The sequence below is a fragment of the Phyllostomus discolor genome, chromosome 13, assembly GCF_004126475.2.
Source record: "Phyllostomus discolor isolate MPI-MPIP mPhyDis1 chromosome 13, mPhyDis1.pri.v3, whole genome shotgun sequence".
In the NCBI taxonomy this organism is placed as follows: domain Eukaryota; kingdom Metazoa; phylum Chordata; class Mammalia; order Chiroptera; family Phyllostomidae; genus Phyllostomus; species Phyllostomus discolor.
This window is the reverse complement of record NC_040915.2, coordinates 63208288-63234733: the sequence shown is the minus strand read 5'-3', so window position 1 is coordinate 63234733 and position 26446 is coordinate 63208288. Positions and strand designations below refer to the sequence as shown.

At 46.6% G+C, this 26446-nt stretch overlaps 3 protein-coding genes across 6 annotated transcripts in view; 1 reads left to right on the top strand and 2 right to left on the bottom strand.

Annotated features, from left to right (window-relative positions):
* The window catches only part of SIAE (sialic acid acetylesterase), a 37451-nt gene extending 28959 nt beyond the window's left edge, over positions 1-8492 (top strand). For 3 of the 4 annotated variants that reach the window (XM_028528267.2, XM_036014507.1, XM_036014506.1), the window contains 3 exons: positions 2580-2737; positions 3802-3997; positions 5557-8492. In XM_028528267.2, the coding sequence (XP_028384068.1) occupies positions 2580-2737; positions 3802-3997; positions 5557-5808 (606 nt within the window). In that variant the 3' untranslated portion in view covers positions 5809-8492. The remainder of the gene's footprint in view (positions 1-2579; positions 2738-3801; positions 3998-5556) is intronic. The other variant, XM_036014505.1, reaches the window with a different exon arrangement.
* A 566-nt stretch (positions 8493-9058) lies between these two features.
* Positions 9059-16225, bottom strand: TBRG1 (transforming growth factor beta regulator 1). Its single transcript, XM_036014508.1, has 10 exons — positions 15864-16225; positions 14136-14206; positions 13038-13270; positions 12321-12457; positions 11885-12031; positions 11199-11296; positions 10828-10938; positions 10120-10262; positions 9234-9441; positions 9059-9197 (listed from the first exon to the last, which is right to left on the bottom strand). The coding sequence occupies exons 1-9, from the start codon at positions 16011-16013 to the stop codon at positions 9296-9298; spliced, it is 1236 nt and encodes a 411-aa protein (XP_035870401.1). The 5' UTR covers positions 16014-16225; the 3' UTR covers positions 9059-9197; positions 9234-9295.
* A 3380-nt stretch (positions 16226-19605) lies between these two features.
* Positions 19606-26014, bottom strand: PANX3 (pannexin 3). The gene is made up of 4 exons (XM_028528748.2): positions 25834-26014; positions 24474-24616; positions 21976-22190; positions 19606-20319 (listed from the first exon to the last, which is right to left on the bottom strand). The coding sequence occupies exons 1-4, from the start codon at positions 26012-26014 to the stop codon at positions 19680-19682; spliced, it is 1179 nt and encodes a 392-aa protein (XP_028384549.1). The 3' UTR covers positions 19606-19679.
* Between the last annotated feature and the right edge of the window lie 432 nt (positions 26015-26446).

The window sequence follows — 26446 nt, the reverse complement described above, 5'->3', positions numbered from 1 at the left end:
GCCGTAGAAGTCGTGGCAGCTTCCTTCCTGAAGGCCAGCAGGAGAAAGTCTCTGACGACTGGGTTGACTTCACCATAATACTCTAGCTTTCGGTTATTTTGAAGGCAATTGTCATGAGGGACCGTACTTACATCTGCAGAACCCCAAGCAGATAATTCGGATGTTACAGATTCTGCATGTTGGGTATCACCCTTTCTCTCCTGTCCCCGCATTCAACTGGATGCCTGGTTCTGTCCATTTGTCTTTTAGATTGCCTTATTTCTAACCATGCCCTTCCCACTATTATCGTTCTAGATTAGCCCTGTCTCTTTTGTGTCTAGAATATTATAGTACCTTCTGAACTAATGGGTCTCTTTCTTTTCTTCACAGATCATTTGTATGACCACTAGATGAATCTTTTGAAATAGTCTATTTATCATATTAATAATTTCAGTGTCTCTAATTTTTAAGTTGAGGTGAAATTCTCACATAAGCATTTTAAAGTGCCCAGTTCAGTGGCATGTAGTACATTCACAGTGTTTTGTGACTGTCTCTCCAGTGGTTCCCTGTCACTTACAAAGTGTAAGTTCTGTCCAAACACATCCCCGACTGTCTTTCCAGCCTTGTCTTTCCCACGTAAATTCTCTACTCCAACTGGATTGCTCTCTCTCTCAAAACTCCCTTTATCCTTTACCTTTGCATCTCATAAGGTTCTAACATGGGACATACGAGCAGTCCTGTTTGCAATGGCCTCTCATGTTTTCTGTACCCACTCATTTTTTAAACATATTCTGAGGTTATGTTTTCTTGTAATAATAAACGTTGTTCTAAATGTAGAGCACTTGCTGTCTGTGCCACCAATGCAGCATTTAACTCATACTATTGTATAGAGTTTTTATTAACATTTCTCATGTGCAGGTCTGTCCCCCCAGCAAAGCTGTGAAGTACTTGTACTAGTTAGCTACTGCTAGGTAACAAATCACCGCAAAACTCTATGACTTAAAAGAACAGTTATTATTTTAGCTCCCGTGCCTGGGCAGCTGGGGGTTGGCCGCTCTTGGCTGAGCTCCCTGGGGCAGTTACGGATCTCTGTGGGTCAGCCAGGGAGCTCCGTGCAGTCCAGGCTGGGCTGAACTGTGCTAGAGGAGGCGGCTCTGTTCTACAGCTGTCATCGAGACAGCTCTTTTCTCGAGAGTAGTGGGCCAACCTGGGCGTGTCATTCTTATGGTGACAGCAGAAATGCGAAAGAGTAAGTGAGACCTAGTCTAGGAATTGACCCACTGTAACTCTCTGTTTCACTGATTGGCCAAAGCAGTCCACATGGCTGAGCTCAGAATCAAGGGGTGGGGAGGTAAATATACTTTTTCTCTTCATAGGAGGAACCATAAAGTCACATGACAAGATGGTGTGGCTATAGGAACGTGCAAAGAATTGGGATCTTTGATGCAATTTGCACACACACTCCAGGACAGATGCCTCTTTGCTTTCCTACACTGAAACCAGGAAAGTCAGCGTTCATGCTGCCTGTCACTACCAGAACCAACAAGTAGAGACAAGGATTGAATCTTTATGACACTTTGTTCTGATGGTCAGTGGAGTTCAGGGAAAAGGTTAATCAAATAAAAGCTGTGGTCCAGCAATTTCCCTAGCACCCTTTCCTCTGTTGGCAGTGACTCTTTGTGTCCTGGGTGGCAGGACGTCTCTTCCCTGGAGCACGCATGATGGCTGGTAGTCCTCTAGGGGCACAAAGGTTGACTTGCCTGTGGTCTCCTGGAGTCAGGGTGGGTGTCCGTTCAGTTCCTGAAACGATAGCTTTTTACATGCATTAATTATTGTATATAGTTAATAAGCTTATTAACAACTGTAACTTAAAAGTAAAATTTTTCCAACTCTTGAGTTCCCCTATCGTGTACAAAATGGTGCCCAGCCCTGTGTTGTACACAGGTGTGTCCATTACTTACTGCTTTGCAACAAACTACCCCAACACTTGGTGTCTTAAAACATCAGCCATTGTTTGTGCTCATGAGTCCATGGGCTGGCCAGGTGGTCCCAACTGGGATGGCTCACTCCACTCTTGGTGCTACCAGTCGGCTTGCTTGTGTGGCTGCAGCTGGAATCGAAGGCTCTAGAATTCACATGACCGGCCCCTCTGCTGGGATTGCTGGGACATTGATGCCTATCTCCTTCACGATCTTCCAGTTTCCAGGGCTCCTCTATCTGTGTCATTCCTCCATTAGGGTAGCTGGACTTGTTTTCTTAACCCAGCCATCTCAGGGTTCTAGGAAGATGAAATCAGGAGGCAGGGCGCTTGAGGCAAAGGCATGGAAGCTATACACACTTGTGAGCATTCTATTGGTCAGAGAACGTCACAGATGTAGCCTAGATTCCATGGGAGGAGACCCAGAGTCCCCCTCGTGATGAGAGGGGTGGCAGAGCTACCCTGTGGCAGGTGGGACAAGAGGGATTCTGCCACTGCGGTGTGGAGCTCAGCAAAGACTTGTTGAATGAACGTTTGTACAAATGAGGGAAACACAACCAGGGTTTACTGGTGAAAAAGATTCCAGTGCAGGGTTCTGATGCAATAATCTCTTTGCTTTTAGTTGTCATCCGTTTTGTCTGGTGCAGCCTTGGATGACGGATTTTCCCAGATCCGCTGGCATCAAACGGCAGACGTTGGCTATGTCCCCAACCTGAGGATGCCCAACACTTTCATGGCTGTAGCAATGGATCTTGGTGACAGGACCTCGCCTTTTGGCAGGTATGGGTGCTTCTTGGGCTTTGCTTGAATAATAGTGTGTGTTCTTTGTGACCTTCACTGGGACATGCGTTCACTTGTGAGGGGAGAGAGTAGATGGGCCGAGGATCGGACCATAGAAGCATTGTTTGTAATCACTTACACTGGAGTGTGCTGCAGTAATAAAAAGGAACCCTCAACATCCCAGGGCTTCAATGCAACAGAAATTTTTTCTTGTTCACACTACATGTCCCGAGGTCAACCGAGAGGCTCTCCCCCAGTCACTCACAGATCCAGGGAAACAGGCACCAACACTGACCTGTACTTCCAGCCACCTTAAAGCGCCACACTGGCGATGAAGGGCTCTCCCTGGAACAGCACCAGTCACTTCTGCCCACTCTGCTGGAGCCAAAGCAGCCCTGTGGCCACGCCCGGCTGCAGGGGGTGGAACCGTGGTTCCACCGTGGGCTCAGAGGAGGAGCAGTGGTATACTGGCGTGTGACTGCCCATGACTGCCACGTGCTGTCGGACACGAGGGGGTTCCAAAGCAGCAGCCCAACACAGTGTCTGGACACTGGTAGGAGCTTGAACTAATAATTCATTTATTTTTGAATGAATAAATATTTATTGAACAAATTAAAACCTGGAGAGGACCAAGTAATAAATAGCTGATGCAGGGGGAAACACGGGATATGTTAGTTGGAATAGTCTGTTGAGTTAGCTCGCCTAGGTCAGTTCCAGCATCCTCCCCGCCTCCCTTTGTTTCCTCCTGTTATTTCAAGGTTCCCAACCCGCAGGAGGCCCAGAGAGCACCTCTGCCTGCCACTCACTGGGTCTCTCAAGCTGAGTAGCAGCCACTCATCACTGGCTATTTGATTGAGTCAGCTCTATTCTCACCTTCTTAAAGGGTGCTTTGTATATTATTTCTCGTTTATGTTTGTTTGTAGTTATTTATTTTTATTGTATTTTCCTGTTAACATTTATCCTCCTTATTCCCCCTCACCCCCGCAATCACCACCCTATTCTTCTTTTTAAATGTAGTCATTACTGAGCTCAAACCCAAAGTTCTCTCCTTGTTTACCCCGTAGCATCCACCCTCGAGATAAACAGACCGTGGCCTACCGGCTGCACCTGGGGGCCCGTGCTGTGGCCTACGGTGAGAAGCAGCTGACCTTTCAGGGGCCGCTGCCTGAGAAGATGGAGCTCCTGGCGGACGAGGGGCTGCTTAACCTCACGTATTCCCAGCGAATCCTGGTGCAGAAGAAGGATGATGGGATATTTGAGGTGAGGATGGCAGAAACAACGGGGGCCCCTCCACGGTGAGGCCCGTCTCTGAATTGAAGTGACTGTACGGCGGGGCTTGTCTTGGAGGGGCAGGTGAGCCGCCACTCATTCATTTGCTCAGAGCAGCGGTTTCTATCCTCTTTCGTCTCACAGCACACACAAATTACCAGAATCGTGCAGCACACCGGAGAAGAGTGTTTTTGCCAGTCTGACAAAAAAGTAGGTGTAATTTTGGTTCATTCACACTGGACAGCTGGAGCCGTGCTGGCTGTCGTCATTTTTTTCCTTGACAGTCTAAGGGAAGAGTCCGTGCCCCTGACTAAATAGTCAGGTATTGCATGTTTTAAACATTCTTGTGGCAGGCACACCAGTTGAAAATCACTGTCTTAGAGGCAGTTTCGATGGGACAATCAAGGAAGGGGAGAGGCGTCCAAATGAAAATAGTACACCTTTCATGTTTTCCCTCCCAGAGCAACCATCTTCGCTCTGGGCAAGGCTGCCACTGTATTCGTAGGTTGCATTGAAAGGACCCTTGTTCCAGAATATTTTCCTCATCCTTGGATGTCTTTTATCCTAAATCTGAAACTCTTTTGAGTTGGTGTCTCTTTTAAGAGGCATAAGCTTGGTGATTTGTAGCTTAGTGTGAATTTATATAGTGAAACGACTTTCTTCTACACCTAGCAACGATCACCCCACTGTGGAGCTGGGGCTGTTGATTAAAGAGGTTCCTTGAAGGGCCTTCCATTGCTGGGGGTGGGGTGGGGGCATTCCTAGATGGGATGTTTGTGCGAGTGCCTGGGAACCAAGACACCATTAGGCTGGAATTGGCGGGGTGCGAAAAGAGGGCCCTGGAGGAGGTGAGAGAATGTTGGAAACACACTTTAGTGACACAGTCAGTCTGGGGCAGCTTCTGCTCTGCAGTCCCGACTTCAGTGTCCACTTGCCTCAGGTGCTTGGTCAGCACTACGGCACTGAGACTCTGGACACCGGGTTTTAGGTAGATTCCGAGTTCTGTGTTCTCCACTTCCATCCATTGCTGGCAGTCTGTCCATCTCCTGGACCCAGAAACACAGTTGTGGTCGGGTCAGCACTCAACCTTTGGGTACTGGATCATTCTGGTTCCCCTCCCTGGAGTACTTTCTGCCTGCAGGAAGGCCTGGCATCCCGTGTCTCTGTTCCCCCGCTTCATTCCTCAGTTCCTGGGGAGCGCCTGAGGGGAGCAGCAGCGGGAGTGCTCGGCTCGCTCGACTCCTGCGTGGCCCTCTGTTGGGAGGGTTACAGCGAGGGTACTTGGGGAACCCTCCCCACATGCTGGTTGTGATTGTGCTTCCTGCCTCCCTCGGTACTTCATGCTTTAGTGACTTAAGTCACTTGCTCATCACATGACCATTTTCGTCAGCTTGTGGCCGTGTTCACCAGACCCAGACTCAGGTTTGCTCTGGTCACCAGAGGAAGTGGGTTCTTGGCTGAAAGTAGCTCTTTGTCTGAAAGGGTAGTTCCCAGCCTCCAGGAGCACCTCGGCCGGACCTGACCCTCCCTTTTTACGGCTCTCTCACCAGGTCTCATGTTGTGGTGACCAGCAGTGCACGTGGCTTCCAGCTCCCATGAACACTTTCTCCACCTGGACGCTGGCCCTGAATACCAGTTTGTGTTCCGGTGCTGTGGTTGCTGTCCGCTATGCCTGGACCGCATGGCCTTGTGAATATAAGCTGTGTCCCCTCTACCACCCCAGCAGCACCCTGCCAGCCCCTCCCTTCATTGCTTTCATGGCAGACCAGATGCCTAGATCTCACAGCAGAGTTGCTAAGTGATGCAGTATGATCACAGAAGCATGGGTCCCTTAGAAATGGGCATTTAGTTTAAATGAGGACAACACTTGCTTTTAAAGGAAATTAACAGAAACTTGTTGGACAGTTCCCAGCGAGCACGTGGCTGTTTCTATATTTTGAGATGAGCCAGGGCTGGTAATGAAATGCCTGCCTTTTGTCCTCTAGTTCAGGGGTTCCCAACCTCCAGGCCACGGACCAGTACCACCAGTCCTGGCCTGTTAGGAACTGGGCCACACAGCAGGAAGGGAGCTTAAATGTCATGCGCTTGAACCATCTCAAAACCATCCCCCACCCATGGAAAAATTGTCTTCCGTGAAACTGGTTCCTGGTGCCAAAAAAGGTTGGGAACCGCAGCTCTGGTTAGGCTGGTGTCCATACTGGACTCATGCCAGACCACAGATAGAACCTCAGTGTCATTCACTTCCTCCTCATCAGGGTGAAACAGCTGGCTGGCCCACAAGGCCTTGCAGGTCCTTCCAGCCTCGTTTACACAATTCCGGGTGTGGGGGGACGAAGTATTCCATGTTGCACTCCACATCAAAAGCAGTTCTCCTCTTTCAGTCTGAGTAGCAGCAGTGTGAACGCCGAGAGCTAGCAAGGCAGAACCACGTGTATGCACCAGGGGAGGCGCGGAGGGCCAGCCTCAGGAACACAGAAAAGGTGAGGCCGTGGTAATGAAGACACCCCAGCTGCCAGCAGCAGGTCCGGGGGGATCACAAGCTTAGAAAGAGTGTGACTCTGGAGGTCACTGACAGGCAAACAGGCCACTGCAGTTAAATAGAAACTTCAGGCTCTTTAAAGGTAAGAGTTTTAACTATAAAAAGGATAGTCCAGATGGAAGAAAAAAGGGAGGCTGAGAGTAAAGCTACGTGATGAGCATTTAGAAAAATAACCCTCATGGGACAAATGTGAAAGAGGGCTTTTGTGTGTGCTATTAAGAATCATAATATTTATTGGTTGATTAAAAACGGTTAACAGCACTTTTTAATTGTGTGTTGTCTATTAGAAGTTAGAAATAAAAGCATAGTCATGCACTGCTTGATGGGGACACAGTGTGAGAAGCACATCATTCAGTGATTTTGCGAACATCACAGGTACACTCACACGAACCTGGGTGGCACTGCCTACCTGCTGCACCTGGGCTGCATACAGCATGTTACTGTACTGAAGACTGTTGGCAGTCTACAGTGGTGTTTGTGTGCCTGAACGTATCTAAGCATACGAGAGGTACAGTAAAATCACGGAATGAAAGATAAAACGGTGCACCTGTGCAGGGCACTCACCGAGAACGGGGCTGGCAGGACCGGAAGTCGCTCTGGGTGAGGCAGTGCAGGAAGTGGTGCGTGTGAAGGCCAAGGACATTCCTGCTCACCGCTGTCAACTTCACAAACGCGGCTCTTAGGCCGCTCTGAGTTTATGTACAAATGTTTTCTTCCATAGTAAATTAACCTTGGCTTACTGAAACTACTTTTTAAACTAGACCAACCAAGCAATTGGGGTTCCTTTCATCCCTGATAACCTAGTGCACAGTGTGAAAAATGAGGTGTAGGGAGTGGACATACTAATGAAAACTTATGTAAAAGTTGATTTATTTTTAATGGTTGAATAATTTAAAACATTCTGTGGGAACTCAGCTTATTTCCCAGATAACATTTTACTGTTTGAAAAATGATATTTATAATCACTGTAGATGATTTGGATGCTAACAAAAATATAAGGAAAAAATCACCCCAAATCCATCATTTGGAGAGAAGCAGTATTTTGGTGAATAGTCACTTCATTTGTCTGGGTTGCACTGTATACACTACATTGGGTATTACTTTATAATCTGTGCTTTTCCTTTATTCCAGCAAAATAATTTCCCTGTTAAACTGTATACAGATTTGAGTGTTTCATTTTGTGGGAGCCCCATGCTTTAACCAATTGCCCACTAGTGGACTTAAGAGGTTTTCTCCCACTTTTTCACTGTTAAACTAATACTGTGATAATGGTTACTTGCAAACATCATACCACACTTAATTTCTCTAGGACCCTTAACATGCAGGAACGGGTTTAGGGATAAATGTTTACAGTTGTGAGACCTGCAGCTTCACCCTCTCAGGAGTCCAACAGTTTCTACTCCTGCCCAGGCGCAGTCCCGTTTTTCATCTCCTTCTCACCGATACTGCATGTGGTCCAATTTAGGAAATCCCTAACAACCCAGCAGATGACAGATCTATGGCACTGTTTTTCAAGTCTTTAAACATGATGGTCCATAAGAAAAACATTTGACATTCCATGTATCCCCATACATGTGACTGCATGTGTGATATATATATACATACTATATCTGACACCAGTTTTAACCTTTTTGGCACATGATGCATTCCAATATAGCCTGATTACTTTAATTTTAAAAGAGTACTTGACTCCCTAAGTTTAAGAACGACAAATGGGTTCTCTCTGTTCTAGGAAAGCTACAAAATGAATATTCTTTAATAAGAGTAAATAGCACACTAACCTATTAAAATATTTTTAAATGTCTTTCTTAAAATGAAGCTTTCTTTTAATATGTGATTTACTCAAGCTGTAATAGAATGGAAAAGTATTTTCTATAGGATAAAAGCAGCATATATCATTTCTGTATAAGTACAGATATGATGTTCAGGCAACTTACACAGAGAAAAGAAACATTAAAATATTAACAGCTTTGAGTAATACCCTTTCCACCCTTGATTTGCCATAACCCAAATTATACCTTTTTGCACTGTAAAAGCTTACAAACGTATAAAGACTAATGACACGGTGAGCCTGTGATGGAGGCTGGGAGCTGACCCCCCAGTCCTATCTAAATGTGTTATCACGCAGTTTCAGTGTATTTAGCTAACAGCACACCTCTGATAAGAAACCACAAAGAGGATGTAGAAAGCATCTAGAGAACCTTTTGCTCCCCTTGGAGAAATGTGAAATGTGAATGGGCAAAAAGTGTGCCTTGGGCTGGACGCCAGGTTGGGGATGCACAGGATTTGATTTCGATGATACCGACACAGAAATAAAACGGCTGCTTGGGGTGCAGGGGCTGGGGCTCAACAGTCCTTGAAGTAGGATCAGAATCAAGGGTAGAAGGTCGTCAGAACTGTACTGACTCCTTCCTGAGTCAGCAGCCATTTCTTACTCTGGTTAACAAAGGGTTTAAGTTTACCTGAGGTGGAACTAAGCAAAATAGATTCTATCTGATGACAAGATGAAAATAAGCAGAATTGTCAAGAGAAATTTATTACTAAAAATAAAGTAGGTGAAGTTTTTCTCAGGGAAAACTGCCACCATGGGAAGCTCCACAACAAAACGTGTTAATTTCTTCTGAACTGCTGCTTTCTTCTATATATTCTAAGAAATAGAACTTTTTCTAAGAAAGCTTTTATTCTAAGTTTTAGATTAAGTTAAAAAAATTGTCATTGTGAAAATGCTGTGGTATCTGACCCCTTCTCGTTCAGTCTAGAGACTGCGTTGGGCTACACTGCGCTGGAGACTTCAAGTGCTCTAGGTGATTGTCAACCAAGGGCTCGTGTGCCAGGAACATGGGTTGGTAAGATGACACAAAGGCTGCAGGCTGAAGCTCCGGGAGGTCCAGCGGTCCTGGGGAAAAAATTCCTTAAGTTCCAGTGTTGTCTGGGAATCTCAGGAGACCGATCAGATACATGTATGTTCTTTCAAATCCCTAACATCCCAATTTCACCCTTGTTTCGTAAGATAGGACAATACTTTCACAATGAAGGTATTTACTTTCACTGTGCCTGAAGTAGATTAAGTGACTCGCCTAGGTATGTAGTGTATCAGGCCAAGAGAGGGAATTTTAATTCCACTTTCTCATTTCTAGTTCAGAGCTCTGCCGGTATGATCCCTGTGCTGATGCCCTGGCTGCTCCCTGCATTTACGGTAGGGAATCCGTGGGATACAGGCGGGACTGAGACCGTGACGCAATCCCCTTTACCCCACCTGGAATCTTAGACCTGCACAGTAAATTTGCTCCTGGAGTCCCACTTAGGTCTCAACTTCAGGAGAAAATAAGAAATGTTAGTTTCTCGGTGGGCCCTGCCTTACTGTTATGATCCCAGCCGTGCCCTGTGACTTCTGTGAGGACTGCTGGAGAGCCGCACAGGACAGTGGGTTCTATTGGCACAGGACTCTCCAGGATCAGAGCAGTGAAAGCTTGTACCTCTGCCCAGACATCTGGGGTACTCAGCTATGGATGAAGAGGGGAGGGCAGCCTGAATATGCTCAATTTTCAAACCAGAAGATAACATTAAAAGATACCTTGTAGCATGGGATCAGTATGATCTTCATCAAAGGTCTGTCTCTGAAAGGCTTCAAAGCTTATAGCTGCCTCACTCTCCAGCAGGCCTTCGGGTGGCTGCCCATCTCCAGGTTTGCACACATCAAATTTCACCCACTGGTAACTGCAGGACCAAAGGACATCGTTGTCAAGAGCTGTTAGCCTCATCCTGGCTGGCGTAGCTCAGTGGATTGAGCGCAGGCTGCGAACCAAAGCATCACAGGTTCGATTCCCAGTCAGGGCACATGCCTGGGTTGCAGGCCATGGCCCCCAGCAACCACACATTGATTTCTCTCTCTCCCTCCCTTCCCTCTCTAAAAAATAAATAAAATCTTAAAAAAAAAAAAGCTGTTAGCCACAACCCATTTTTTCTGTAGAGCTCTCCAATATATATCTAAAAACACAACAACAACAAAAACACCTTTAAAAAGATGGATAGGCTTCTTTAGTGGCACATTATTCTGTAGGACTTCCTCTTGCTGTCATGGTACACAGAAAACGATTACGGTACAGTGGGGAACTGGCTTCTGCTCGCCCGTGCAGAGGACTAAGGCAATACTCAGGCACAGTGGTCAAGAAGCAAGCATGCTTTATGTGCACGAGCAGCTCAGTAAGTGTACAAAACGGTTTATGTCCCTGGCCTGCTATTGTATAGCTTCTCTGAAAGGAATGGATCCGACCACACTTACTTGACACATTTTCGAGCTCCGGGGCAACTCTGGATCAGGTTGTGGATGGTTGGGTGAGAAAACCCAAAAAAGTCTGCTCCAGATGGAAGCACATTAGACACTGGTTTCCCCCTGAATAGGAGAGGGAGAATTTTAATTCAAGAGCTTAGAGGGAGATGAGAGTGGGTTTCGGGCTGGGACGCGGGCACGATCAGCCACACAAGCCTTGGCTTGGACACTCTGGAGACTTTAGTTGCCACAATAGCCGGGTGATGAAAGAGAGCATTCTATACAGTGAGAGATCTCCACTCAGTGCAGCAGGAGAAAAGGTCTCACTGTAGCTGTCCCCAAAGTGGTCTTTCTGTCTGTCTTCAAGCTGCTGGCCAACTTACGCAGTAGCACTTACGGCCGTGAGCAGTTCTGCATGACAGGCCTCTGCAGAAGAACCGACGATGGCGTTCTGGGGGTCGTCTTCAGGAACAATTTCAAACTGAGGAAGACAAAGGAGCCATGAGAGCAACCTTGGAGGAAGAAGTAGGAGAGAGGAAGTCACACTGTCCTATAACTGTTCTCCACTCTGGAACGTGAAGCTGATGTGTACCACACTAGGAGGTGGGTACAGTTTCCTGCAGTGCCATTAAAAATTCAAATAAATCCAAGAAGACAAAGTCTTTTGACTCTTTCAGTTCTATACTCCTGGCCTTACTGCTCTCCAGAGGTCAACAATGAACTGGTTCCATGCCTCTCCAGACCCCTTTCGATCCACTTACTTATGTGTCTAAATACAAAAGCAAATGGTATCCTAAAAACCAATGAGATCATTCTCCATGTAATCTTGGGTTAACCTTACAATATCTCATGGGCCATTTTGACTGCAAATCCCCTTTTCAGTTAATTTTCTTTACTTTTTGAATTGCAGAATACCTTAACTATTTATAAACGGTTCAATCAAAATTATACTGAGAAATTTTTGCCAAGAAAATTTTTGTAGTGCTTTCTAGCCAACTTAAAGGTTGGCTAGAAAATTCCTTGACTAGTTTTCTGTAAAGTTCAATAAGATTTTTGTGAAGAAAAATACCTGAGGTTGCACACCACCATCCTTGATCTGACAGGTATACAGACACTTCTGGTCTGGGCGTTTCATGCTGGCATAGATTCGAGTACTGCAGTAGCCCACAGGGTAGATGGCGCTCTCATCATGGAAGCCAGGTCGGTCGGTGATGATCTACAAAAAAGATTCCCCCAACCTGCAAATGAAGTCACCGGAGAATCTAGAAGCCCAGTGTGCCACAGGTAACCTCTGGAACCACTCCGGTGCTACAAAGAGTGATGCACGTCACAGAAAGTGTGCAGGCTGTGTGGCAGACCAAACTGACCTGGTTCCTACGGCCTGGAGATTTCCTGGTGTTGGTCTGGAACAGTAAGTGCTGCTGCTACTGGGAACGGGGAGGGAAGGCTCAACCCCATTCCCACCTTTCTGAAGCTCCTCTCTAGGTATCGCTGGTCTCACTCACCTCCCCCAGGCTATATACTGTTAGACCCCCCAGTCCGATGGGGAACACAGGCCGTCCTGAGGGATCCAGGGCAATGGGCTGAACCAGCTTGCGAGCACCTCCCTCCATTTTCTTTTTCTTGGATGTTTTCTTCAGAACTGAAACGCAAATCTGGGGTCACCCACTTTAGGCCCCTCCCAATGCTAAGGGGAAGGGGAAAATTCACATGTAAATGCTAAGAGCAATAAGCCAATCCTGGCTCCACACACTCACTGAATGGGCACATGGGATTTCCCCCCAAAGCCCTGAGTATCCTTCTAAGCCACCCACCTGGCAGTAACCAATTTGAATATTACTGCTCAGGACCCAAAAGCCTTATACTTTTTAAGGCCTCTTACTTCACACATCAGAAATTTCCCAAGCCAGCAATATGCTCCAAAGGCCACCTAGCTCACTTCCCTGCCCCTAGGAAAGAGGGAACTGAAGGCAGCCTAGAGAGCTGGGGATAGGGAAGAAGGTGGAAGACTTAGCCTGCTCCCTGCACATTTAACCAGGTCTAACTGGCATTCCTTCTCTCAAAAAGGCTCTGATCCGCTTGTTTTCCAAGGGCTGTTAGGGCTGCTTAAGGACTGGCTGAGAGTTTAGGCATGGTGGTGGCCATGTGTGTCCACCAGTTAGTATCAGGTCTTTGTCAACAGGTACTGAGCCACCGGCACAACTGATATCCCCTCCAGGTACCTTCCAGTTTGTTGTTCTCTTTGCCTTTTTCTTTTTTCTCCTTCTTGGATTTCTTCCCAAATGGCTCCTCAGCCCCAGTGCTGGGCCCAGAAATGGGTCCAGCTCCCTGTAGAGTTCCCACAGAGCTGGCCACACCATAAGCCAGGGGCAAATTGGAGCTGTGGGGAGGAGCTGCAGGCTGTATTTCCCCTTCAGTTAGAGCCTGAAGCTGGAGAAGCTTCTTTAGCAAGTACCTGAGGTTGGGAAGGAAAGGAAGCAGAGGTGTGAGCTTCCATTTTATCTCAAGTCAATGTTTTACTTAACTACTGGGAAAAGTCAAAACTATGTACAAGGTTATTACACTTAAAAAATAATATATTTTTAAAAGATTTTATTTATTTATTTATTTCTAGAGAAGGAAGGGAGGGAGAGGGAGGGGGAGAGAGAGAGAGAGGGAGAGGGAGAGGGGGAGAGAGAGAGAGAGAGAGAAACATCAATGTGCGGTTGCTGGGGGTTATGGCCTGCAACCCAGGAATGTACCCTGGCTGGGAATCCAACCTGGGACACTTTGGTTCCCAGCCTGCGCTCAATCCACTGAGCTACGCCAGCCAGGGCTTAAAAAATAATATTCTTATTGGACCCTAAGAATAATGAAGGTCCAAGGGCAATACTCCAGAAGCGAAGAATTGTAGTGTGTCTCTGTGCACTTGGAGAGTGGTTGTAACTTGAGGTTGGAAAGTGTTAGACTTCGGAAAGGCATGCACCACGAACTGCATATGCACACATACCCACTGGACTTTGCACAGACTAGTACCTACTGAACACATATTTGCAGAATGAGGGACAATTTATTTTATAACTGGGGAGTTACATTTTTTAGATTACTTATTAGTTGTGGCAAGAGGGCTTCATTAGAGAGATAAATAGAGAGCTGTCTCATCACTGATCTAACGCAGCTAGAATAAACGGGAGCTGACATCACAGGCTGTTTCTCTGTGCTGCCAGCAGCCAGCAGGCCGAGTGGTGCACAAAAATCCCACTGCAGCACAATCCCCAGAGCAGTAACGGCGTATCAATCACCAAAACTGTGACTCTAAACACAAAATGAACTCAGCTCACCGTCTTTCTTCTTTTGCTTTAAGAAATTTTTCCTCAAGACGAGCAATTTCATCACAAATAGCAGCATTTTCCTTTAAGAAAAAAATTGATTATAATCACATAAAATGAATAAAAGATCAAAATATCATGCTGGGAAGATGAGTTATATTTCAAACCAAAGAAGTCCTATGTTGCTAGAAAAGAAGGAAGAACTAGGCTACCTTGCAAACTACAAAAGAACCTACAGGTAACAGTGGAGTCCAGTTCGACTATATGCAGAGTAATTACAGAATTTACCAAAACTGGGGTACCTCTGAGTGAAAAGGGAGCACTATTAGTGATTATGCCAGAACAATATGGTGGGCTATGGCTGTTCTAGGCAAACCAAGATGTGTAGTCATCCTAATTAGGGTCGCCTTTGGCAGAGAAAAGGGCATCCTGTTTAAATCCATGGATGCTTAAATTCAATCCTTGTGAATATGAGGACCAGCCATTCCCAAGTACCTTGACTCTTGGGGGAGCTTATGAAATCAGCCTAACCTGAAGCATCCCATGCAATATGAACGTCAGAGAATAACTGGAAGGAATAAAATCAACCCCAGTATGTACAATTCTTAGACTTCCTCATCTACTTATTCAAGCACTGTCTTTCTTTACTGACGACTCAGTCTGTCTCCCAAGCAGCAGTCCTGGGGTGATGCTGCAATCTAGATGTTCCATAGGTGGGACCTCAAACTCTGCCTGTGAGTCGAAAACAATAGCCCTTTTCTTCACAAAACCTTCATGTAGTAGTGAATGGAACCAAGGTCCTCCTAACAGCACAGGCTCCAAGCTTCATGTACCTTTGACATGTAGGGAATAAAAGAAAAGTATCAAATCCTCTTAATTATACTTTTCTTATTTCTCTCCAGTGCACACAGCAAGTGCTAAATAAATGTTTTTGGAATGAATGTGCTAATTCACAAACTTTTCCTTATGCTTCCAAAAAAAGCCGAGAGATGTTCAAGTTTTGGGTAGAAAGACCAGGCGAGGTGGTAATTCAGATGTGGGAGGACCTTTGGGGACTCCACTCTTTATATTTCCCTGCATTGAGGCAAGCTTGAGCGAGTCAGAACATGTTAACACAAAGCGTGGGGCTGGCCAACCAGTTCATTCATTCAATAAACCCAGTGCCTCTACAATTGAAAAAATGGCAGAAATACTGGGAAGACTCAGAAGAAGTTAGAAGGGGATAAATTATTGAAAGCTTCCTGTATGTGTCTGTTTAGGAAAGGGGTACATGGGCCGCCTAGGAAATAGGCTGGGTTAGTGAAAGTAATAAACTAGAATCGCGGGGTCTAAATTGGTGTCAGGGCTCTGACACGGTGCCTGTAAGCAAATCATCTCTCGGCGATTCAGTGTTATTTTAAAAGTAGTGCCTCGTTCTCAGGGTTCTCTTGAGAATCAAACGCATTTCCAAGAGTTTTGAGGTTATAACGATAATGGCTAAAACTGGCACATCTTCTAGACACCACTTTCCTCATTTAACCTTCACAACTCAGCAAGACAGTTACTAATTCTCACAGATAAAAAACAAAATCATAGAAACACGTGACCTGTCCAAGGGTACAGGGCTACCGAGAAGCGATGTAAAACTGCGAAAGCTAACGCGACACTACCACTGCCACTCTGGGATGGGGGACGGTTTCGGGAAAGATTTCGCGAATTCGGAGTGTGGAGACTGGAAAGACCGAGCGGCATCAAACTCACAAACACCGTGGCTTTGGCGGCTTTGCGCAGCCGCAGGTACTTCAGCCGGTACTTCTCGTTCTGGCTCCGCTTCGGGAGCTTTTTCATCCTGGCCTTGGCGGCCTGCGACGCGGCCCGCGGAGAAGGGGTGAGGCCGCCCAGCAGGCTCATGACCCGGGCCCGCTGCGGGGCCTCCCGGGCACAGCGGGCATCAGCGCCTGGCCGAGGGGCGGCGGGACATCGGTCCCGTCCGGTCTGCGCTGGCGGAACCGGGCCCTGAAGGACCGACCTCTCCAAGAACGCTACCAAGGAGAGCGGCTGGCACGGAGTCCTCGCAGTCAAACCCCGGACTCCGGTACTTCTGCGTCTGCCTCGGAAGTAACTCCGACCGGAAGTTACGTCACGGCGCCGACTGGCGTAATATCCGGGTGCTGAGCGTAGGGTCGCCCCGAGCGCGCGCTCGGGGGCCGGTACCCTTGTGACACTCCCTGACTCACGTGCCCATGCTTAGCTTAGTAGTGTGATTGCTGGGCTGAGGCAGGAGCCGGCAAAAACCTTCCCCGCGCGAGTGTGACACGCTCCCGCAGCCGACTGCGGCCGACACCAGCTTTTTACACTCGGTACCCAGAGTGCTCCCGGCGCTACAGCGTGGGGAGGACTCAGACGCGCTCGTACGCAGCTGTGTGGACCGGCTGTCTTCCTGGCTTCCTTACCTTTTGGCAGCGTAGTGCCGTGATTTTAGTGCGAGTCCGGGCTCGGGGCTGAATAGCAAAAAGCCTCTGCTCCCGCAGGTTAGAATGTAGCAGGAAAAGTGGAAGAATTAACAGCTTTAATAATACGCAAGCACAGGTAGGCACTCAGTCATAGTTTGTCTGATGGCACCAAAAGTAAGTTTCTGTACCTTTACGTTTATTTATGTGTAGTCCAGGTCTATCTAAAATCAAATGAAGAGAAAAAACTCTTTAGGATGCAGTGTTGGTGCATCCGTCCGGAAGACAGAGGCGTCTGTTCATTCTCACAGCAGTGCCGCTAGCTACTTGACTGAGTCTCTGGGCCAACAGATGTTTCCTCCGAAAACTGAATATGCTGTGGAGTAATGGATGTGAGCGAGAGTTCTAAACTGCAAGGCACTATTTATATGAAATAGAATTACAGTTACAGGTTAAAAATACAGACTTCTAGAGTGGCATATACAAATGAAGAAAGTCTAAAAATATAGACTTCTAGGGTGACATATCGAAATTAAGAAAAGTAGTACATTTATTGAATTACTGGAGAAAAGTCTAATACTGAATAAGTAACATAATCAGAGTTCAAAAGAGAGGTTAGGATCGATGACCCAGGTATTTCATTTCTGAAAATTGTAAAAATGGTTATGGGGTATTGACAAAAATAGATTTCACAGAAGTCCTTTTATGCCCACCCATGTTGTAAGCTGCCCTTTGTGGGGCTGGGCTGAGGTTTAGCAGAGCAGCCCCTCCTGGTGCCAGTGTGCCTCCACAGACACACTCAAGGCAGCCACACAAGTTCATGTTTCGAAACTGCCAGGAATTTTTTCAGCCTACAAAATATCCACACTCATGCCTTTGATAGTATAAATTGGCACTTTACCTTGGACCCTGAAAACAGACAGTTCTGATTGATCAGAAGAGGTTTGGGGTATTTTTCTTTTCTTTTGTAAACCCCTATTCCCTAACTGCCAGGTTTATTGGCTGCCTAGCTGTATTTTGTCACTGCAGGCTTTGTCTTTTGTTTTCATTATTCCTCTTCATACTTAGTGGGAGGAAAAGTGCTACCGCTTGCCTTAGTTTGCAAGCTGTTCTGGCCAATGGGTTTCAGTGGAATTTTCATTAAAATATTTCTTGTTTGTTCTTCATTAGAAACATCTCCTTACAATAGGTAAAACATTTCATTCAAACTTTTGAAACTTAGAAAATATAGTACAAAAAGTTTAAGAATCCCTATGCTGCCACATGGAATGAACCATTTGTAACACGTTGGTATGTGTGTCTTCATGCATCTTTATACGGGGTGTATCATACTGAATATTTCCATGCATCTTTGTATACTAAACACAAGGTTTCTTTTTGTTCACTTACCACTATAATAGTCATTTTGCAACGTTATTATGATTTCTTTATAATTTTAAATGGCTGCTTAATATTTCAGTTATGGCATAGTCATTTAACATGATTATCTTCATGTTGTTTGACTTTTTGGACATCAATTGCTGCAAAGTGCATCTTTGTGCACAAAGCTTTTTTCACACAGGATTGTTTAGAGGCTGGGTTTGTGTGCCCCAACAATGTAATATTCCTGAACAACTCACTGAGTCACTTATTTATTCAGAAGAATAGAGCTTATTATGGCAGAACATTTAGGAGACTTATTTAAGAGGGAAAAAAGGGGCCATATAAACACAGTGTAGTCAGTTTTATCTCAAAGGCAGGTATTGGATGATACAGCAGCACCTTGTTAGGGAAGGGGGAGGAGCTAGGGAAGGCTTCTTGAAGGAAATGTGCCTGCCCTTACCCTGAAAGAGAAGAACAGGAGGGCATCTTGGGCAGTGGGGACAGTACATCCAAAGGCTTAGCATCATGAGAAGCATAGGAATTGCAGGAAGTTGATTAGAGTGAAAAAGGAATGTGGAGAGGGGCATGAGGACCAAAGTGGCAGGCTTCGTTTGGATAGCAAAGGGTCTTGTGTAGCAGTCTGAAGAGGCAGACCTTTACCAATGACAATAGGAAGCCATTAAGGAATGTTTATGTATCAGCCCCTTTGTTTGTTTTAGGGTAAACTTACCCAGATTTGTCAGGAACAACATCATTTTTCTACATACCTGTGTGAAGAAGGGTATAATATGCATCTAGAAAAAGAAATACCAGTTGGGAGACATTTGGTATTGTGGGTGAGCGTGGCTTTTGGAGTTGGATCAAGTTTTCGTTAAATACAGACACAGGAATGGGAGTTAGCACATAAGATGGGTGATGAGTCAGAGGATGGAGAGAAGGGGATCACCAGCAGTTTACTGAAGTGGTTGCTCTTCAGTGATGGGCTGCAAGTGGACGTATAGCCTCCCCTGGGCTATTAAAAGCACACATGGGCCCACTAAGAGTTGTGAAGGGGTCCACATCCTGTAACCACCCCAGCCCGTGGTTAAGTGCGTTCCTGATTTAAATGATGAAAAGGTATATCTGCACACTGTGTGGCTCCAGCTACAGCTGATGCATGGCCCTGACCATGTTCGACACTGTCCTTAAGCCCCAAGAGCATATCGCAAGTTCCTGCCATCATTATCTCCTGACCACTTTGCAGGCCGCAGAGGGCCTGGGCAAGGTTGGTGTCTTCCACAAAGCAAGGTGGACATGTTCCTAGGATCTGAGGCCACACCAAAGGGTTTTCAGGGCTTTCATATCTTTATTCTCTTACCAGATTAACCCACTTGCTCTTTGGGGTAAGCTGAGTGTGTATCCTAGAAGGGCCATGGAGTATTAGATATAGGAAGAAGAACCTGCCTCCATAAATAGCCTTTAGAACCTTCTTTCCTTGCAGAATGCCTAGATTTAATTTTAGTTGTAGGTTTTTTTCCCTATCATATTATGCTCTAGACCTAATTTTTTAGTTCTTCGACTCTTTAGCCTTAACTTTCCAATTTGTTTCCATGTGTTGATTATATCTTCTCAGCTTTGGGATAACACGGTACAGGATATATAATTCAGCTGAATCCAAGCTTAGCAATTTTAAAGTGGATTTTTTTTTTTTAATGTTAGTGAGTGAGGCTTGGGAGGAAGGAGAAAGACTTTTACCCATAAAATTTCCCACCCCATCGTTTCTTAACTATGGGTTTTCATCAGATACCTGATGAGTGAGGTGTTTAGGTTTTGCAGGTTCTAAGCCAGCTAGTACAGTCATGAAATCGATCACAGTGTCAATGTTGTGCTTCTGGGTGCTTGTGTCCTTCAACACACATAAAACATTCAGCCAGCTAAAAGAGATGAGCTCGGAGATGTTGGCTCGGAGGAAAAGAAGGATCACATTGAGGTCATTGATGGGGCACCCCAGCATCTTTCTGCTGAGGAGGTCAAATGCTGGGAGCATCTCATAGATGGATAGGAGTCGCTTGTCCCACTGACATAGCCGCGTGAGGTTGTAGATTATCACTGGAACCAGCAGGGTGTATACTGCTATAGTGGAGAGACTAACAATCTGGAAAACAGACAGGGATGTCAGTCTGCATGTGATGAGATCAGGGATGTGGGTCTCATTACTTAGCAGCCCTGTCTTGACAGAACAACTGAATTCCTTTAGGAAGAAGACATCCAGGTGGAAGTGGCCAAGGTACAGGTAGGTGGCCGAGGTGAAGAGGAGCAAGAGGGAGTTCCTCAGGAGGTAGGTAGCCACTAGTGAATGTGAGCGCTGCTTACATGCCAGGTACCGCTCAAGCAAGGGGAATTCAAAGTATCGTTCTTTCCGAGCCCTGGGTGGGGAAGAAATGAGGCAAGGTTAGGAGGGACCATTTAGAACCATATCCTAATGGAGCCATGTGGGGAAGCCACAGAATCTGCCTATCCAACATGGCATTCTCAACTCCTGAAAGTCTGCCTTCTCTGAGCATAACCACCCCTCTCCCCAAAAGGAGGCAAGTAAGTATATCTTAGTTCTCCAAGCAGTGAGTGCAGTGCAGTAAACCCAGTGAATGATCAATGAACAATCAGTTGTCACTCTGGTTTACTTCTGCCCAGCAAGGCAGAAGAAACCTTTTAGCAAGCAGTAAGGCTCGTTAAATTAGCACTGGACGGGGAGTCTAAATAAGCATATTCTGGTTCCTGGTCTGTATATTCTGTATGACATTTAGGTCAATCCAGTTATTTCATAAAAATAAATGTGCTAACAAGTACTCGTTGAGAGCTGTGGTATTCAGGTACACATAAGCCAGTCTCTGTTCTGAAGATGTTTACAGTCTGGCTTGTGGGGAAGGGGCAGCTATGATACACAAACATAAAGTAAAAATAGTGCTTGGTTTGTTAAAATGATGAGTACAACCCGTGGTAGCTATAAATGAGGAGAGGGAGGATAACAGTATGGGCTGAGTATTCAGAAACCTTTACAGAAAACGTTGTTGCAGAGTTGGCCTTCAAAAGATAGAGTTCAGGAGTACGTACACAAACATGAGACAGAATATGGTTTCAGATCTTAGCCCGACTGTCCTGTTGGTGGGGCCCGCCCTGGCTGTTCTATTTAAAACCGCACCACTCCACCACGTCCAGCTTTCCTGATCACCCCACCCTCACCCTGCCTGACTTTTTTCCTTCAAACCACTTATTTTCTATCCTACAATTTACACATGTGTTATGAGTATTCGTGTCTGTTTTCTCTCAGTAGAGAATAAGCCCCATATGGGTCGGTGTAGCTTTGTCTCCTCCCTACCTCTGCTCCCCGTGCACACACAGACATGTATTTCTAAAGCACCCAGACCAGTGTCTGGTACTCATAAATGGTGGTTGACTGACTTGTTAGGAGAAAAGAAGGAGACTTGCTAGGTAGAGTGGGAAATTTCTGTCACCTGGTAGTTAGAAGTTTGAGAAAGTGGTTGGTGACAGTGTGTGTAGAGGGCCTTGGACAAACACTTGGAAGTTCGTGGATATTCTTCTGTATGCGTGAGGGGAGCAACTGGAGGTTCCTGAGCAGGGGAGTGGCATATGAAAGTGGTAGTTTGGAGCATCCAATCCCTTGGAGGCTCTGTGTTCACCTGTAAACTAGAGGCAGAACCCTTTCTCTTCTCCCTGTACTCCAGTGATAGCAAATAAATGAGAGGGTGTGTCAGTTTGCACCTCAGAGAAGGTGGATATGCAAGGGAGTCCAACCTTTTGGCATCTTGGCGACACTGGAAGAAGAAGAGTTGTCTTGGCCACACATTAAATACAGTGTGACACAATCACAAAAAAAATCTCATAATGTTTTAAGTAAATTTACAATTTTGCGTTGGGCTGCATTCACAGCCATCCTAGGCTGCATGCAGCCCGTGAACCGCAGGTTGGACCACCCTGGTAAGGATAGTTGAAACATTACTCTGCAAGGAAATCACGTTGATGTTTGACCAAGTCTTCAGAAAGGAGTGGAAGAGACAACTCACTTTTCCAGATCATCCCAGAAGTCATCAGGATCCGAGCTCTTCTGCTGGATCTTCAGCATGTGCTGCACCAGGCGGATGGAGCGGTTGTAGGATTTGTCCAGTTCACTGATGATGAATAGCAGGTCTGAGCTGAGGGCCGGCACAGCTGCATACTGCCACAGCAGAACTGGCAGGTACATGACCATGGCCAGGGCCAGCAGGGAGTAGGGGAGGGCCTGTGGGGTGAGAGTGAGCTGAGGAGGGAGGCCCAGGGTGTTGGGGCCTCGTGGGGAGAGCTCTGACTGTGGGGCTTCTGCCTCAGAAGGGGGAAGAGCTGTTGCATGCCCAGGCTGTTAGGCTCTCTGTTGACCTGGTTGAATACAGTGAGGCCCAGGAGAGAAGGGATGGTGGATCTCTACCCTCCCCAGCTCCGCTTTTCTGATCTGGGGTCTGTGTAGGTTCTCAGGAAGGAGAGAGGCAAGAGGCAGAGAGGCAAGAGACGGAATATGGAAGGGAGAGTGGAAGGAAGGAAAGAAGGAGGTAAGAGAGATGGGGGATGGAGTGGTAGGGGAGGGGGAAGGTTTGTAGAGAGAGCTAGAAGGGTCCCTGTTCCCCCTGCTTGTCAGCCCAGGCAGCTAACCAGAAATCGAGGCCAACATGCTCATGGCATCCCAGGAGAGGGTGTCTTTATTCTCAGTCTTCCCCTTTTCTTTCTCTGACTGTTTCAGGTTCTTATCACCAAACATCTAGAGCCCATTAGCTAAGTCCAGCGAAAGGCCCCAACATTGCTGATTTGCATTTAGACTCTCCAGAGAAGAGATCAAATCCCATTTCCTTTTCTGCCCCCTCCCTTGAGCTACCTGAGATAAGGGACTTTTCCTCGCTTCCTCGACATGCTTATCATACCTACCAGGTTGGGACCCTACCCTGCCCACAGTAAAAACTACCTATAAAGGCTTTTAAAGCCACATTTGTGTTAGGTGCTTAACACGCATATTTTCACTTCATTTCCACAGAGGTGCTATCAGGTAGGTACTATTAGTGTCTCTGTCTCACAAAGAAACTGAAATGGGAAAATATTAAGTAACTTGTACAAGTTTCACATCTAGAAGGTAAGCAAATGGGAATTGGGACCCAGCAGGCTGATTTTGGAGCGTATTCCCTTATGATGCTTGGCTACAGCTTCTCTGAACCAGGGAGGGCACTTTGATCTGGGGGGAGACTTTGAAGAATAAGAGGGAGGGCGCATATTTGGTTGCATCTAGATAGAGGGACGTGGTGTGTGTGTGTGTGTGTGTGTGTGTATGTGTGTGTAAGAGAGTTTCAGAACTAAAGAGAAACGTGTTGGGAAAGGTACATGAAAAAATTAGAACCTTTTGACGCCTGTTTAAAAAATGACATTTCTTGAAAACAAACTCTTCATCCCTAGAGACTGAACTCTTTTCTGACACGAATTCCCTCTGTACTGTCCTGAACCTGTTGCCCTCCAGATCCTGCTCAAACACTTCCAGTGACAGACACTTCGTGGCCTCTTCGCATTAATTTTCTGGTTTTGTCTGTGTCTGAGAACTGCAGTGTTTTGAGACCTGGTAAACCTGTCGTAACAACAAAATGTTACGAGTGACTTGTGACTAAACATTGCGAACTGGATGTATAAATGACTTCTGCTCCCGAACAACAGTAAAGAGATCAAAATGACATAATCCTGTGAGGACAAAGAAAACAGGAGAGGACAAAAGAACAACAAAACGCTGTAAACTGAAAAGCAGTTGCGTGACCAAGGACAGCAGCCTGCGGGTGGATGGGGAGTTGAGGCAGGAGCGAGCAAGCAAGCTCTTTTGCACCGCAGAACCAGAAAGACTCAGGAGTTAGAGACACCAGGTGCCTCTGAAAGGGGGGCTGAACACAGGAATATTGAAAATCCAGCCCTGCAGATTCTGTAACAGGACGCACGCAGTGACTGCCCCGTCCCTCCCCTGGCAGAAGGCCATGGTTTACTCCTTAGAAACATGAAACCGGGGAGATTCTGCACTTGGGTCCATTGAGGGCAGGGGGACCACACTGAGAACCTGGCAGAAGTTAAATGAATACTGAATGCTGATACCACATCTGAGTTCCCACAGGGTTGGCAGCTCAGCCTGACATCCACTCCACCCTGCCCCCTCCACACAAATTAGGGATTGAGTCATTCTCCTTGTAAAAACTGACCAGCCTGAGAGAATGAATTACAGATGCTGACATTGGAGGTTTTTCTGATGAAATGGCCCAAGGGCTCTCCTTAAACTGAAGGCTGGTGGTCAGCAAGCTTTATCCATCAGCACAAAACCTCCAATCAGATAACAGTGAGAAACCACAGATCACCAGGCATTCGAAGAATGCCTGAAACGTGAACATCAATGGTTGACACATGAAAGGGGAAGGGTGGTGAAGAAGAAGAGAGAAAATGTGTATAATGATGTAGTCCAGGCCCACCCCACTCAGCCATGAAGCTGGCCTGATTGAGCCCGAGCCCACTTTACCTTATGAGGCCAGAGGGATTTCAGCTTGTACCTCCCAGGCTCACCCTGTTCATGGTGAACCAGTGAGTCCCAACAGGAACTGTCCACATAGGCCGCCTGCCGAACACTGAAGTTACTGGGAGAGAAGCAGCTGATGGGAGACCCTGGAACAGTAATACACCTTTGAGGAAGCCCTCGGAATCCAGGGGACATTCAGCTAAAAGCTTTCTAGGAGCCACCCCACAGGTCTGCCAATTTGTATACGTGGTAGGCACCTTCTTCTTGCCATGCCCAAGTTTCCGGGTCTGGTGAGCCCGTGTCACCGTCAGACGGGCATGACAGGACAGCACTCTGCTCTTTGACTCAGGCCTGCCCATGTACTGACTTCCCTGTAATGCCTGCCAGTTTTTTTCTCTCTGAGCTCCCCCTGGACTCCAAGACAGGCAGGCAGCATGGGGTCACAGGGTCGGAGGTAGGGGTGTGGGTCGGAGGAGAAGAGGCTCCCTGCAGTCTTGCAGTTTGACACCAGAAGGCTTTCAATTTCATGGTAAGAGAGCTGACACCTTTGGGTTCTAAAATTTAGAGGATTAGTTGCTTGGATTCCTGGTCCTAAAGAAAAAAGGTAGATAAATAGTGCTAGAAGGAAAGTGGGCTTGGAGGCAGAATCTCTCGTTTTTGGTTTTCCCATCATTCTTTAGAAAGAGGCAGAAATGGGAACCAGTTCTTCTCCCCTTTGTGGCTAAAGGGAGAGGCGGTGGGAAGTTGGCACACTTCTTTGGGAAATGTAGCAAGCTACTCACACAGCTGGGAAAGAAAGCCAGAAATCCCAATTCTCTTTAATAGAGGGGGCAGATTTGCTGAGTTAATCTTTCCCATAGGACACTACATACGTGTGTGTTAATGTTAGTGTGTGGAGAGGAAGGAGTGGACTTACTCACCTGTGATGTGCTAAGCTCTGTTGGGCACTTAACACATCTTCTTAAGTCAGTAATCTGGGAGGTGGGGAGTAGGAAGAAGGCTCCAAGGCTTATCAAAAGTGTGGATGACCAAGACCTTTAGAAGTCCTGAGTCCTGAAAAGATTATGGAGCCCCCAATCTCCTTCATCCATATAAAATCAAAAGTTTAATTATTGCAATGACATAAAATACATGAATACTGAAATTTAAAATAAATCTTTTTTTTTCAAATTTAGGAAATAACTTTCAAAAAATGTTGGTGCCTTTGCTGGTACTCTAAACTCATGCATAGTTAGCCTTTTGGGTAATGCCCAGGCCAGTCATAACACCTAGATGATGTGGGAGCTGCCTTGCTTCAGAACCCATGATGTAAAGAGAAAACAAGGTAGAGTCTCCTATACACTGGGTCTTGGAAGCCACTTACCGGAGGAGAACTCCTGGGCAAATGCCAGGGACATCAGCAACAGGGGGAAGCCCACGGCTATGAACTTGACCATGCGATCCAGGGGTAGTTCTAGGTGCAGTCCTTTGAGGCGAGGGCCCTTGCGGTCAGGCAGCAGGGCATCTGACAGCATGTACTCTGCAGCTGTGTGTGCAAGTGACATGATGCTGCTGAGTTTTGGGGTGCGCAGTCAGCAGGAGGGGTCCCAGGATAGTAGTGTGAGGAGATGACAGCTTCAAGCAGCTGGTTTTGAGCAGATAGTGCCTGCAACCCCAGCCTTATAGACATCTGTGCCAGAAGCAGGCACTGGTTCTCTAAATAACTGGCCAGGCCCTGGGCCAGACACCTGGTAATTAGAGGGAGGCATAGCTTAGTGGGTCCTTGCTAGAGGAGGGTCGGGTATCAGCCGGGGCTGGTGCCAGGCTACTCTCTCTGGACTGTCCTTGAGCAGATGGAGGCCCGTGGCTTTATGCTGCCCTCTTATTAATAAAGTATTTTTGGTGGGGTGGTGGAGAGAAGGCGGGCTGTGTGGCTAGGCCTCCCCCCACCCATGTAATTGGTGCAGAATTTGGGTGGAGATTGCTTAGTTGTGTTG

Bases quoted from the DNA above. Each gene is read 5' to 3' on its own strand.
- PANX3 (XM_028528748.2), bottom strand. From the start codon at position 26,014: ATGTCACTTGCACACACAGCTGCAGAGTACATGCTGTCAGATGCCCTG. The intron at 24,617-25,833 runs GTAAGTGGCTTC...TTACTGTTCCAG, and splicing joins TGCCCAGGAGTTCTCCTCCG to GGTCTCCCATCAGCTGCTTC. The intron at 22,191-24,473 runs GTAAAGTGGGCT...CTCACCCCACAG, and splicing joins AATCCCTCTGGCCTCATAAG to GCCCTCCCCTACTCCCTGCT.
- TBRG1 (XM_036014508.1), bottom strand. From the start codon at position 16,013: ATGAGCCTGCTGGGCGGCCTCACCCCTTCTCCGCGGGCCGCGTCGCAG. The intron at 12,032-12,320 runs GTGAGTGAGACC...TCTTTTTTGTAG, and splicing joins CAGTATATAGCCTGGGGGAG to ATCATCACCGACCGACCTGG. The intron at 10,939-11,198 runs GTAAGTTGGCCA...TCTCCTATTCAG, and splicing joins ACGGCCGTAAGTGCTACTGC to GGGGAAACCAGTGTCTAATG.